The sequence below is a fragment of the Camellia sinensis genome, chromosome 1 (assembly GCF_055761805.1).
Source record: "Camellia sinensis isolate YWXY chromosome 1, ASM5576180v1, whole genome shotgun sequence".
NCBI lineage: Eukaryota > Viridiplantae > Streptophyta > Magnoliopsida > Ericales > Theaceae > Camellia > Camellia sinensis.
The window spans coordinates 203009260-203024427 of record NC_138961.1 but is presented as its reverse complement, the minus strand read 5'-3'; the positions used below and the strand labels follow the sequence as shown (position 1 = coordinate 203024427).

Here is a 15168-nt window from a genome sequence, read left to right as displayed (position 1 = left end):
AAGATACATTGTTAACTGACTATTTTCCTTCAATTGAGTTCTTTAGAAAGAAGAGATTATTAGCTGTCTCTTATTGATAACATGCAGTTGGGTCAATATAATTGCTCTTTGATGGATAGAATGATGTATATTCTTAAGTTAGTTTAGGTCAATTCTACTTGTTTGTTTTTTCCATTCTACAGTTGAATTTTGCAACCATTTTTAGAGTAAAAGAGTAGAGGGATATGGCTATGGGGTTGGCATCATCACCCTTGTTTTCGGCTCCAATCTTACTTAGAAAGCAGCTCAACCATCACCACCCTCACTAGTTTTCAACTTTTGCTTCTCCTCAGCTTCCCTTTTCTATAAGTTTGTTTCCATTGCTTTTTTTTATTATTATTAAAATTGTTTTTTTTATTGATTGTTCAGATTTTTGAAGAAATATTAATGGGTTGTTGAGATTCATGCTTATTATATTACTGATCTAGTTCTTATAGTTTGGGTTGATTTAGTTTTGAGTCTTGAATTAATTAAATGATATTACACTTTTTTTTTCTTTTTTTTTTTTGTTTTAAAGAATCACTCTGTAATCAGCAAAAAAAATTCAATAAACATAAAAATAAACATAAATAAATTGACTAGAAGTTTGAGTAAAAGGCTTCATTTGATATGAAACACTCTAATTGATAAAATCAATTTTTAGTAAAATTACCTAGTGTTAAGTTTTGAGTGGATGCCAGGAGTCAGAGTAAAGAAGAATTTGGAAAATTTGGGTAAATGCACCTATGTGTCAAGTTTTGATTGGATATAAATTTGAGTAATGGAAATGAGTCACCCTTGATTTGAGTCAAAATTTGAGTGAAACTCAAGTTGGTATAGGTTTGAGTAAAGGAGTGGAGGGGGTTTTAGTGGTTGTTTACTCAAATTTATGTATGAGTCAAGATTTGGGCAAGGGTTGGGGATGGGAAGTGGTTGTGGGCTGAGGAATGAACCAGATTAGAATCATTAGTAAGCAAGGTAGATGTATCTGGTATTGTTGTCATGTTTATTGACCCTTCTGCCATAGCACCTCCCCCCGCCCCCTCCACCTACTTTGTTCATGGTTGGTGTGTGTGAAATGTAGCTTCCATATGTGAATAAAGTTTTAAGTGATAATTTTGATAATTTAAGCACATTCGTGTACAAGGAAAATAGAATGACATTTTGGTGTTCTAAAAGATCCATAGAAGTTTCAATGTCAACACATTTGGAAATTTGAAGCTTACGTTACATGTGGCACCGTTATTAGCGTCATTTGCAAAATGGACATCAAGGATTCCAAGCAAAAGGATTTGTGGGGAACAAATTCTCTCTTTAGACCACCATCTTAATAGTAAGAGCTCCCATATTTGAGTTTTTGGTTGGATGGATGCTTTATGTTGTTGATCTTTAGAAATGTAAAATGGTCTATTCTTGATTTTGAAACTTACAAAAATTATGATTTGTGACCTTAACCTTCACTTGGCCTCATACAGTTTCTGGTATACGACCTTTGATGGTTTTAATTTGGTATATTTTGCTTGGCATGATATGGTGAGAAAAATTGATGTATAAAGAGAGAGTTTCCATGACCAAGGTTGACCCGAAAATGCATTTGTTAAATGGTAACTGCAACACTTCCCATCCCATCCCATCCCAGTGACATGTTGCTTGCAAAATAAATGATGCTTCAACATGTAAATTGTGTGTTGTGATAATTTGGTATATTTATCAATTTAATTTGTTATCATTCGAACTCAAGTGAACTTTTTCTTCTTATAGCCATACCAGGATCACTTGTAAACAAGTAGGGGAAACTAGTTCTACAATTTACAGAAGAAAACGATAGGAGTGCCAATCATATGTTGTTTACTTGTCATTGTCTTTTTTTGGCTGTAAAATGGAATATTTATATATCTTATTCATAATTGGTCTGGTCAAATATGTATATTTTGGATCTGCAATTTATATATCTTATTCATTTTTAGACTATAAGGGCTTCAGTTATTGTCCAGAGAATCTGCAATTTCAAATCCTCGCCTGCCCTCATTATGCTTTATAAAATCTACGGCTTGTAAAGTATCTCGCAGCCCAGTGGAAGTTGAAGACGGTATAAGTGATGAGGCTTGTGAGCTAGTCAATGGAGTTGAGATTTCGATAGGGGAGGGAGATGACAGTATCCTTGCTTGTCTTTTCACGGCAGTGAAGAACAACAATGGAACCAGCATCTTGCTCTTGTCCGATATCTTAGGATTTGAGGATTCATCCACTAGAGATTTCGTATATCGTGTTGCCTGCAACGGTTACAAGTATGTTTCCTAATTTTTAGACATCATATGTGAAAATACATTTTTACTACACTACAGCTACCAAAGACACTTGTATTTGATGATGTTTGATACACTGGGAATAGGGCATACATGTATCTAGTCAGAAGTGGCCTTAGTGCTAGGCAAATAAGATTTTCCATTTGTGATCACACTAACAATTAAAAAAGTAGGGGGAGCTATCTTAATCTCGATTTTTTTTAAAAAAATATTATACTGTTGGTTTTAACTCGTTTTGGGAATTGAAAGTTTTAAACTTGAATGTAATTAGTAATTTTGCATTTCAACATAAAAGAAATATATATTTCAAATAAAATTTTAAAAATGCTTCATTTAAGTTTTTTATGCCTGTGGCACTTGAACAAACTTGTTTTGCATTTCAACAAAAAAGAAAAATATATTTCAAATAAATTTTTAAAAAGGCTTCATTTACGGTTTTATGCCTTTGGCACCTGAACAAACTTGAGCATTCTGTATCTAATGCTGCTGGTCTATGCATTGATATCCATGTTGTCTTGTCTTTCCATATCTTTGTCAGCATTGTTAACGATTCTTAAAATGATCCTTTATATAATTTTTATTGGTGTTTTTCTTGAAATAAATATTGTTAGTGTACTAGTACCGAACTTGTTTCGTGGGGATCCATGGGCAAAGGACAGACCAAAGACTTTATTTGAAGAATGGCTGGCACAACAAACCCCGGAAAGGATTGCAAAAGACATTACAACCTCGAAAAAATGGATGATGGATGAGTTTGTAGCTGCAGGAATCTCAAAGAAGCTTGATATCATCGGATTCTGCTTTGGAGGTGGCCGACTAATAGATGCGCTCGCCCAGGACGGGGGTACCTGTTTTGGCATTGGAGTTTCATTCTATGGCACAAGAATTGACCCATTTGTCGTTGCTAATATAAAGGTGCCTGTATTGTTCATTGTGGGTGACAATGATCCGAGTTGTCCGGTCAGTGCCTTGGTAAATGATTTTTTGAATGTGAATTTTGATGTACATGTGGATGTATTGTATTTTAGAAAATATTAATAATTTGTACCGGGAATGAATTAATAGATGTGGATGTAGATGTGGATGTATTGTATTTTGATGTAGATGTGAATTTTATTTTTACATATGGTTTTTGGAGTGGAAAAGTGGATATTCTTTATTTTTGTGCGGAGGACATTGCTTTTTTTATAATCTGTTATTATGTTGTCCTTTGTTTTTTTTTTTGGATTACCATTGTTCATACAGATAACTATTGGCATGGTACAAATTGCTTTTGGCATATAACATATTACTTTTGGCATGGTATAGATTACCATTTGACATGGTATTGTGGATATTTCTTTTTTTTGTGTACGACAAACATGATTTTTGTATAATCCTCTGTTTTGTATAGAATTATTATTTTAGGTTGGATTATGCTTGATTCGTATGAAATTTCTATTATATTTTGAATTTGACGTTAAAAGTTAAATTTTCTTGGATTGTTATTATTTTCTTTATATACAAGGTACAGGTTGCATAGAATAAATACAAGTTGTGGCGAAATAAATATATATATGTATAAAAATAAAAATAAAAACTAAAGAAAGTTTTTTACGATTAAACATTTAGTAGCTAAAAAGAAGTAAAGTTGTTGGCGACTAACCAATTCGTAGCCAAAAGGAAATAAAGGCTTCTTCGATATTTTTTACGACTAAACATTTAGTCACCAAAAAAAGTACAATCTTTTGCCTACAAAAAAGTTTGGTTGCTAGCTAAAGGAGTCAATTAGATGTTTGGCTACAAAATTAATTTGTCTCTGATAATGGAAAAAAGAATTGGCGACTATATATTTTAATCACTAAATAAAACATAGTAGTGATAAAATTTATCTACGACTAAAAATTTAGTCGATAAAAGTTCAAAATAAATTTTTTAAAAAAATTATGGTGACTAAATTATTAGTCGACGAATGGTATTTTTTGGCTACTAAAATAATTTTAGTCAACTAAAAATAATTTTTAACAATTAAAAATTTAGTTTTCAAATGTGCAATTTGTTATAGTGTGTAACTAGTTTGAAGATAATTCATAGTGTCAAGATAATTCTAGATGATAATTTTTATACCCATGCTTTCATAGTGTGAAGATAATTCTAAATAATAATTTTATATTTTTTTCAAAAGTATATATTATTTAAAATTTATTATCATAATTTTGCAGTGTTGGTGTAAGAGGTGGTACCCTTTGTCCAATCCATTCGAATCCAATTATAATTGAGTTTGAGTTTGTAGGATAAAATTCATTTAAATTATGACGAATTTCTCACATAAAATTACATAATTATTTAATGCTAATTGAATTTGTAAATATTTATACACAAGCATCAACATACATCATTATAACCTCACAATTGCTACAATCATCACTAATATTGCCGCAACTATCATCACCGTCACTGTCACTGTCAGAACCGCCGCCACCACCATTATGAAACCACCATTGTTATTACCACCACCTTTATTATCCTTGTCATCGTTATCATAAAACATACCATCATTTCAAGTAGTAAAATTTCATTATCTTCAAATAGTGAAATTTAACCTTAATATTTAGGTGAAATTATTAAAAAAGTGAAATTTTTACTAAAGAAATAAAAATTACAAAATTAAAGGCAAAGATGAACTAGCGAGTAAATGGAAAACTTACGAGTTAAAGAGAGATGTCATCAATGGATTCGTTGGCAAAAAAGTGATTGTCACTATCATTTAAATTAGCTAACAATAATTTAGTTTTCTTAATTAATTTGTTGTCTAATTAATTGTATAATGTGTGTAATTACCAAAATTTTACGTTAATTTGAAATTCCCTCTCAAAATTTGGGACCCTCCAAGTTTTGCCCCGAATCCCTCCTACGTTTCTCATGTCTCTTTCTCTTCCTCTCTCTCACACGACTACTTATTCTCATTCTTCCTCCCTCACGGACGATTTTGTTGCTCCATTCCACCGTTGTACCACCCGAAATCCAAAGTCGACACCGCCGATTCACGAACTTAGAGTATTTCATTCTGACTAGGTAAGTTGATTTCTGTTTCTTTCTCTATATCTTATTATTTGCCCTAATTTCTCACAAATCGACTCCCTCTCTTAGCAATCTCTACCTCACACACCTTCACCACCCTGTAATCACTACGGCACCATGCCACCGTTGGCACCGTCTCTCTGAATACAGTGGAACCCCATTCCGTCGCCATAGTCCCCACATTCGCACGACCCATTGCTACCACCAGCCAATCCTACCGGTAAGCCTGCTTTCCATTGCTTTTGTTGTCCATCTTCATCCTCTCTTGCTTCCTGCCATCGTGCCCTAATATCTTCCTCTTTCTCTCTTAGCCACCATATTTCGTTCTGGGCATATGTTAATTTCCAGATTTGGTAATTCGAAAAGTATTTTGTGTTGGGACTTCACATTTATGTTTCTTTGATCAATTGCAAATATATGTTTATGTGTTCGCCTTGCTCACTTTCTCCTTCTCCTCTTTTCTACTTACCAAGCTCCCTCTGGACTTATCAATCCACTATAAGAAAATGCACTTTTAGTGACCAATTTGTCTCTCTCTCGCTTAACACTTTGTCTCTCTCTCTCTCTCTCTCTCTCTCTCTCACTCATCTCTCCCTCTCACCACACATCTCCTCTAGTACCTTCACCACTACTGCAAATGTCATTCCACTACCACCACTACTACCACTGTTGCCACTCCACCTCTATGACTACCATTACTACCACCATCACCACCACTTCATTACCACCACCACCACCACCACTATTGCCACTACTACTACCATTACCTCTCTTCCACCACCGTCGCTCCATCTCCTCTACCTCTACCACTACCACAACTTCACCACTAATCTCCTTCGTTATTACCTCTTATCCACCACCTTCACCACTACTACCGCACTCTCTCCTCTACTACAAAAAATTAGTTCCTGATTTATAGTAACAAAAAAAAATGGGCTGCAAAAAAATATTTTCCATTGACCACAAAAAATTAACTTTATTTTAACAGAAAATATTTTTAATTAAAATATTACCCCTATTTCTACCAAATAAAAAATAATAATAAATTTTTTCAATAAAATAAAAATGAAACAAATAAATTTTCAACCTTCGTAACCTAAAAAAAAATGAAAAAAAAAGAAATCATTAACTACAAAAAAAAAATAACAAAAAATTTATTTTCATTTTCCCGCTCACAAAAAATTAACTTTATTTTAACAGAAAATATTTTTAATTAAAATATCACCCCTACTTCTACCAAATAAAAAAAATAATAAATTTTTTTAATAAAATAAAAATGAAACAAATAAATTTTCAACCTTTAGGCCTCGTTTGGGAACAGACTAATTTAGTAACTTTTTGGCTATTTAGCTAAAATATGAGCTAAAAAAAACTAGTATGTTTGGGATGACTTTTAGTTTTTTATGAAAAGATGTGCAAAAAGTAGAGAGAAAAGAGAATCTTTGACTTTTTGGTATGGGTTGTTGGTTTTTTGGTTAATTTAGTAACTTTTTTGCTTTTTGGCTAAAAAAAAAAGGGTACCCAAACGAGTAGTAACCTAAAAAAAATTGAAAAATCAAAAAAAAAAAAAATCATAAGCTACAAAAAAAAATTAAAAAATAAAAATTAACAAAAAAAATTTCTTTCGTTTTCCCGCTCTCCCCCCCTCTGTTTCTCACGATCTCAAATCCCCAATCCCTAACCTAACACTCCCTCTCACTCTCCTCTCTTTTATGTCTTCCGCCTCCTACGTCGTCGGCTCTGGTGACGCCACCGGCGACCACCATTGCCGCCGCCACACCTCCTCCCTCACCGTCCTCTCTCTCTTCTCCTATTCTCTTCACCGGTCGTCGTCTTCGTCTTCTCCACTCTCGTCGTCGGATCTAAAACCCTAACCCTACCTTCGATCTTCTCCAATCCCTCCACAAGCCATATGTTCAAATCCAGACCCTACACTTCCCTCAACTGTTTCAGAACATTTGTCTACAAAGGACTATCGTCGGACTCGTCAGAACGGCGATCTCGAACGGGCTGATTGCGATGAGAAAGACCAGGCGGCGAGGCACATTAACGCGTTAGAAACGAAATCAGAAGATGGACAGTTCATCTTTGCCCTAATTTTTCTCTCCAGTTTGGGTGATTTCGAAGATAGGTAATGGTTATTTCACATTTAATAGTTTTTGTTTTTGCACGAAAATGGGATGCAATTTCAGCAACATGAGTTTTTTTATTTTTTATTTTTTTCATTGACAGGCTGTAGAGAAGCAAAAGCTAGGAAGAACAAGTACATGATCTTTGATGGTGATAGTTACTGTGTGGGATGAGTACATTGAGTAAGCATTTTAGTACAATCCTGGGCCACTTAATTTAGTTATAGAATTTGATGCTATTCACATTATGAACATTTGGTGATTTCATGAATTTCAAACCAAATTGACTATAATTTTAAACATTAGCATTGTTTAGAATGCCTAAATTCACCTTAATTTTTATCTTATTTAATAAGTTCTTGTGGGAGTAGAAATGTAGTTGTGGGCTACTTAATACAAAGTTTATAATGTAACGCCCTCAAAATAACAACATTAAACCCATCTGATAAGACGTACATTTACATATAAACTAACCACATTCCTTTATTCCTTAGAGTTCCATTACATAAGTATTACATGTTAACATCATAACAAAATGCCCTACGGGCTTACAGCTTTCCAAGTTAACACTTGGTTACAACAAAAGAGTACTAACTCGTTTACACATTAAGCCCTTGGCTTGAAGTTACATGTAATACATCAAAAGTAAAACGACAAAACATGTCCGCCTCTAGCCTCCCAAGTTATGTCCTTGGAGGTGGCATGCTACCTGTACCTGAAAATGATATTCCCATATAGGGTGAGCCACAGCCCAGTAGAAATACACTAAACCAACCATGGACAATGACTAAAAGATTAGCAATTGATAGATGGCTAACACAGATATATTCACATAAATTACACATTTATGTCATACAACTTACGAGTCCAAGTTACCTTTCATTTTCCCTTTTTCAACAGATAAGCATGCTAGCTCTATCATCATTTCAACAGATATGTATAAAAACAATATCCACATTCACAGATAAGCATATGAGCTATATCCACATTTTACACAGATATGTATAACCACAATATCCACAGATAAGCATATAAGCTATATCCACACTTCACAAAGATAAGCATATAAGCTCTATCTTCACTTCTAGACAAGCATATGAGCTGTATCTACGGAATTCATCCCCTATCTTCTCCCAACACTATCCGGTTTAGAGGTACATCCCCTATCTTCCCCTAAACCGCGGAGTACATCCCCTATCTCCTCCTCTACACATAACGTATACAAACACAATGGTTCTATATACAATCACCCAATACATACAGTTAATGCATTCTATCAACTGTCAAGTTCCATGACACATTTCATTGATTAGTTTCAGTTTGCCTAATCATCATGCATTGTCTACAACAATCACGACTATCCTCCACCGATAGCCCAAAGCAGTTATTTCTAAACAGAAAATAAATGCACAAATGGATATTCAATCAACATTTCATTTCCTCATTTCTCCCAATTAATTATCCCAATTAATTAAACAATGTAATTAGGCCATTTTCCATAATTACCATTTCAACCCTTAGGTCCCATTTTCATCAATGATTTAACATTCATTCAATTTCTCTATGCCAAACATGCATCCAGGTTTATTATGAATAAAACCCCAACTTTTGTAAAATTACACAAAAGCCCCAAACTTTCACAAAATTACCAAACCAAGCCCAACATCTCAAAATACCAAAATTTAAAGACAAAATCCATAGAGAGGAGTAGGATATCCCTACCTTGAAGTTTTAGCCAAAAAGGAGATGAAGACTCGAAGATCAACTTGCTCCAAATCCAAACTTTTTCAGATTAAATCGAAGCTCTCAACGCCCTCTATCTTTTTAACAAAGGCCCTAGGCTAGATCCACACTCTAGGGAGATCAAATCTTAGAGAGAATATAAGTGTAGAGAGAGAGTGTGTCGGATCAAGGGTTTGAAAGAAGAATGAAGTGAAAAAGTGATGTTTAAAATCGCTACTGTCCACTGATATAAAACACGCTCGCTCGAGCGAAGACTTGGTCGCTCGAGCGACCAGACACAGAAAACTCTCGCTCGAGCCAAGAAGTTCTCGATCGAGCGAAGAAAAACCCAGACCGCTCGAGCGAAGGAAGCTCGCTCGAGCCAAGAAAGACAGCTCTTAGGTCCAGAACCAGGTGCAACCGCTCGCTCGAGCGAGCCACTCTGGCTGGACCCACCAAACACGAACCCCACTCTCGCTCGAGCGACCAACTCCTCGCTCGAGCGAAGGTCCAAAATTCTGGGCAGCAACACTAGGCTCCCAAACACAACCAACCTGTAACAAACCTGCCCAACACATCCTATAACTCAATATACAAAGTAAAGAGGATACAAACATGATAATAAACAACTACCAACATCCACGGACACATGTCCGGATCACTGTACAACAAGGGTAAACCCGGGATCGCTATATATAATGTCCTCTATCCATCTGAGCTTTAACTCAACACAAGGAGTTCAAAGTGGAAAATTATAAAGCATGTTCAAATAGCAATATCTTAAACCTTGAATCAAATATAACAAGCATCCTAGTAGTATTATCCTGTCAAGATCCTCTCCTACATATTATTTATATACATGCTATGTATATATGTACATATGTAATAGATGGAAGTCTGCAAATGTTATATGATATTAAGGGTCCTCTAATTGCTTGAAAAAATGCCTGACTCAAAAAAAAAAAACTGTGTTTGCTTATCCATGATGACTGAACAATCACAAGTGGAATGATAATTGAGTTGATTTTGGAACCAATGTCCTTTATACAAGCTGCTATGCATATTCTTTCCTTTTTTCTACAGCATTTGCTTGGATGTGTGTTGGAGGAGCCATTTATCAAAATACTTGACATTTATGCTTTCCTCATAAACTTCAAGTTTATGTTGAGAAAACTACAAGGGCATTTTCAAATATTTTAACTACCTAAATTTCAACTTTATGTTGAGAACTTAGATGTTGAGAAAACTGCAAGGGCATTTACAAATATTTTAACTACCAAAATTTCAACTTTATGTTGAGAATTTAGATATTGCACTTTGTGTGTTTTGAATGGATGTATAAATTTTGGGTACTGCTGAGCTAGATGAGTTTTTTTTTAATTTATTTTTACCTTCTAATTTTTTGTGGTTATATGCTTCTCTAAATCCAATTTTAATTTTCTTGTTCTTCGTTAATGGAAAAAAAAAAGGAAGTTCTTTTTGCCCCTCTCTGGCTGTCTTCAAATGGAAGATGGGTCTCTTTATTTTGACCTATTTATTGCTTATGCATGTGAATTTTGGTTTTTTGCTCAACTATGATTGGAAGTGTGATAGGAGAATTGTTTAAATTTGTAGATAAAAATTATGCTAGGGTTTGAGTTTTATTGCGTTTTGGTATAGGTAGAGACGACAATTTCTAGGGTTATTAAGAATTGATGAGATAGGAGAGTGTAATGAGAGGAGTGTAAAAAGAATGCTACTGATCTCTATCAATGAACTCATGATGAGTAGTTTTAGTTACTGAATGCTAAAGAATTGCAAGTACATAAGTTTATCAATTAATGTTTCATTATCTTTCCACCTACACTATGGGCAAACAAATAGACCCTGAATTTTAAATTTGTTTCAGTTTTTTTTTATTGAAGGACTTGGGCATTTGTGCAGTGTTGTGCAACCAAAATTCAAATTATTGTCATGGTTGACCACAAGAGATTACTTGGAATTGTACAATAGTGTGAAACAAAAGCTGAAATATCTATTGACTAGCAAATTTGTTGTAGTGAGGGGTGAGGGGAGGGGAAGGGGAAGGGGAAGGGGAAGGATTGTTTGGGTGACTTTTTTTGTCTCTTCATATGATTGTTTGTCCACAAAATAGAACAGAGGTCAGAAATCAAGTACAAGAAATAAACTACTTCCTTACGTTCTATTCATATTAAGAATTTGAGACATTTATGGAAGAAAATGATTCTTTATTTCCCTTTCTCTTTTGAAATTTTTGTCTGAAGTCTGTGTGATTGTGAGTTAGACAATTTGACAATTGGACAACAAAAATAAGAGCAGTCCAAAAACAAAGCTAGAAACTGAGAGCAAGCATATTTTGTTATTTGATTAAAAAAAGGTCAATTAATGGTGTTTGATTACAATTCTAGATTCTAGATTATTTGATTTTTTCAACTTTTTTAACCCAAAAAAATTGAGATTACTTAACTTACAATTGAAATTTTTTTCAACTTAAGAATGTGCTTGATTCTTTTAAACATGAGCAGAATAAATTTGAAATTAAAATTTAGAAGCTAAATAGTATAATGATAGTAGAAAGAAATGAGAAAAAGAGACATTACCATCCTTTTTTTTTTTTTTGTCTTCATAAATGTAGGTTTGAAGCGATGTGGTAAGAGTTGTGGGCTTAGATGGTTGAGAACTATCGTATTGTGTGGCTCACAGGTAGAATTTTGTTCCTCTTCTCTTCCCTTCAATTATTTTTCTTCTTCATCGTCGCTTCTTTTTATCACCTTTACATTTACAGTTTTTTGTGCAAAATAGATCATTTCTTATTTTTAATCTCTATAGCAAAGGTTAGCAGCGAAGTGTGAAATCTAGCTTGTTTTATACGACTTTTATAAGGTCTGTTATGATTTATGGTACATAGTGTTGCATGGTTAACATAGTCAAAAAATGCATATGCATCTAAATGCATCAAGTCAGTAACAGTAAATGCTGCAATTGATTGCTTATTGACTCAAGTCATGGAAAAAATGTTACTTTTTCTTTTTGCAAATCCACATCATTCTATAGATCCAATTGGCACATGATGATGAGTGTGTTTGAACTTAACTCCCAGGCACATACATTTTTTTACTTTTCTCAAAGATCTAGAACCCTTTATTTGTGATCTAAGATATTGGTTTCCGATTCAAGTCACATTTTTTTTTTCCATTTTATCTCCTTTTCATATATTTTCCATTGATTTGTTGCAATTTCATCAAAATTTCATTGGAGACCTTTTTTGAAAACTATAAATAAATTATCTTGCACAATACAGCTTCACTAATTGGTAGAGTTGGGGATTGTACCCCCAACTCCGGTGAGCTGGGCATAAGGGCCTGACACTGGGCCACCCTAGAGGCTCATTAATGATTTGTTTTGTCTATACAGTTGGTGTGAACAGCCTTTTTGAGCTTTTTTTCCCTTCTATTTTAAATTATTCCTTTGCATTTTTTTTATATACATAATGTCATTTCAATCTTCCTATTCTCCTTGTGTGAGTTTCCCATTTTTTGTTGCTTCAATGCTTTCTCCTACTCCCTCATAATCTCTCCTCTTATGTCTACAATGAATACATAGGAATTTTTTTGCATCAATTTAGCTAACTATCCAAAGCTTCATGAATTTTGTAACAGTACCATGTGTTGAAAACTCAGACAGAGACTTACAGGAAGTAGGTTAGTGCATCATCTAATAGTAATTTTAGAACATGCAATTGTTTCTAGCACTTTTTTGTTGTTCCCATTTTGAAATTGTTTTTGGATTTGGATCATTGCTCTTATCTGTCGTTGTAGGTAAGGAAGATGGAAGAAAGGCATGGAAATCTCCTACTGGACCATGTAAGTATCTTGAACCTAAAAAAAGTTAATTTGTTTTCCAAATAAAATACATTTATGCTTCCTAAAATAAGTTCATGCCACTTTCAGCCTCTAATTTTAATTTTGTCCTTTAAATATTCAATTTGATTCAAATTAGTTTAATTTCAATTGGACATTTCAGCCTCTCCTATATATTTATTTCTCATCAATATATACATGCTATGTATATCTGTATATATGTAATAGATGGTAGTCTGTAAATGTTATCTGATATTAAGGGTCCTCTAACTGTTTGAAAAAAATGCTTGACTAAAAAAAAACTGTGTTGGCACAATGAGGTTCATGATGGTAGGTATTCGTTAGTTTATTCAACTTTCCGACAACTGGCTTTATGATGTTTTTCGAAGGTGTAAGTATTTTACATCTGCTTTACCAGCTGAGAAAGACAAGGAATTTTTTGAAGATAAGCTATCTTCCAGTGCAGTAGCTCTTGATAATTTGCACAACCAAATGAAGACGTCGTCTTTGAGATTTGAGTCTTCAGAGGAAATTGTTGGGAATTGTAAGTTATCCTTTTTTCCTATATCATAAAAAGTTTTCAGATAATTTCCAACAATAAAAACTATCGATGCTGCCAAACAGAAGCTTATCATAAATTTGTAAGCAAAGAACCAGGTATTTCCATTTTCTTCACTTTTTTTCAGAGTTATAAAATGTGTTTGAATTCTGAATGTAGGCAAAAGAGAGTTGAAAGAACTTGGCATTGAAAAAGAGGAGAGGGAGAAATATTTCAGAGATAAACAGTGCAAAACTACCAATGTCATTGAGGAAAAAGGTAGCGTCTTCATTGATTGCTTTTGTTTATGGTTTGTTTCTGGACTGGCTACCCCATTAGGACTCAAATTACTTTGGTTCAAGACAAATTCATTGAAATAATGTATTAATGAGTAGCAAATTAAAGCTTGCATCCTAAAAAAGCTGCATGAAAACACTTTGAGGTTAACATCCCTAATGGTTCACATCTTGCCTAGAGTAAGGTGCAGCCGAGGTCTATGCCTCACGTGACCACCTTTCCTTATTTGAGAAATTAATAGATTTGACCAAAATATGGGTTGTCATAATATCATTAACATTTGAAGACAATCTGAATAGTTGTTGTAACAATAAGGAGTGCTGAGTGAGTTGAATTGAGCTCAGTTTCTATTACCAGTTTGCTGCTGCTGCCACCACGCTCTTCCTATATTAGTGATAATAGTAATATCAAACATTTAACTTAATGATTTATTTAATGAATTTTAATGCATTTGGAGTTTTACATAAGCTATTCCAATTGGAAGCATAAGCTATTCCAATTGCAAACAGAGGCATACTTCTATACTCATGTGCTTGAAGTGTTTTTTAGTGGATTAATGTCTAGGAGTTGTAAGTCTTATCACATGATATCAGCAATTGGCTTCTGATCTAAATTTTTATTAATAGACTTGCTTCTTGTTTTTCACACAGATGCTATGATCAAGCATTTGGAAGCAACTGTATCTGTTACCAGATTGGATATGGAGAGCTTAAACTCAAAGATGGAAGAGTTGCATGTTGGTTTGAAATTTAAGGAGGACGACATTCAAGTTTGAGAATCTCAGAAGAGATGTAGGAGAAAGAAAAGAATGATCTAAAATGTGTGTAAGTGACATTGAATGAATTGACAAAAAAAAATGTAGATATCCCTCACGAGGATGGAGGACAAGGTGAGGATGAGGGACACGAAGAAGAGTTGGAAGAGATGAAGATGATGATGATGAGGGAGACGAAGAAGAGTTGGGAACAGAAGATGTTAAAGACGGAGATGGATTTTCTAAGGAGCCTTGACCTTGGCCTTTTCATTGTTTTACTATGCTTAGACTAAATTGATAGTTGAATATGTTATGGGTTTTGTGGTTGTCCCAATTTATTTATGAACACTTTTTGCTTACTTTTGGGAGTTTAGTATGATATGTTTTGTGTATAAAAAAATTCTTATGGGTGGTGTTTTGGTGAATATGACCTCACCAGGTTGTTTATTGTTTGAAATATGGTAGTATATTGCCTTTTTCTTTA

General features: G+C 34.0%; 2 protein-coding genes across 2 annotated transcripts; both read left to right on the top strand.

Annotated features, from left to right (window-relative positions):
• Window positions 1-1992: 1992 nt before the first annotated feature.
• On the top strand, window positions 1993-3446 carry LOC114312619 (uncharacterized; the record flags this gene model as incomplete). The annotated part of the gene is made up of 2 exons (XM_082893364.1): window positions 1993-2306; window positions 2936-3446. Coding segments are annotated over 2 exons (741 nt in total), but the record flags the coding sequence as incomplete, so codon positions are not given.
• Window positions 3447-11870: 8424 nt separating this feature from the next.
• On the top strand, window positions 11871-15168 carry LOC114310729 (synaptonemal complex protein 1-like). Its single transcript, XM_082868519.1, has 6 exons — window positions 11871-11938; window positions 12895-12936; window positions 13054-13098; window positions 13514-13639; window positions 13814-13912; window positions 14581-15168. Exons 1-6 carry the CDS (start codon window positions 11905-11907, stop codon window positions 14703-14705), a joined length of 471 nt encoding a protein of 156 aa, XP_082724645.1. The 5' UTR covers window positions 11871-11904; the 3' UTR covers window positions 14706-15168.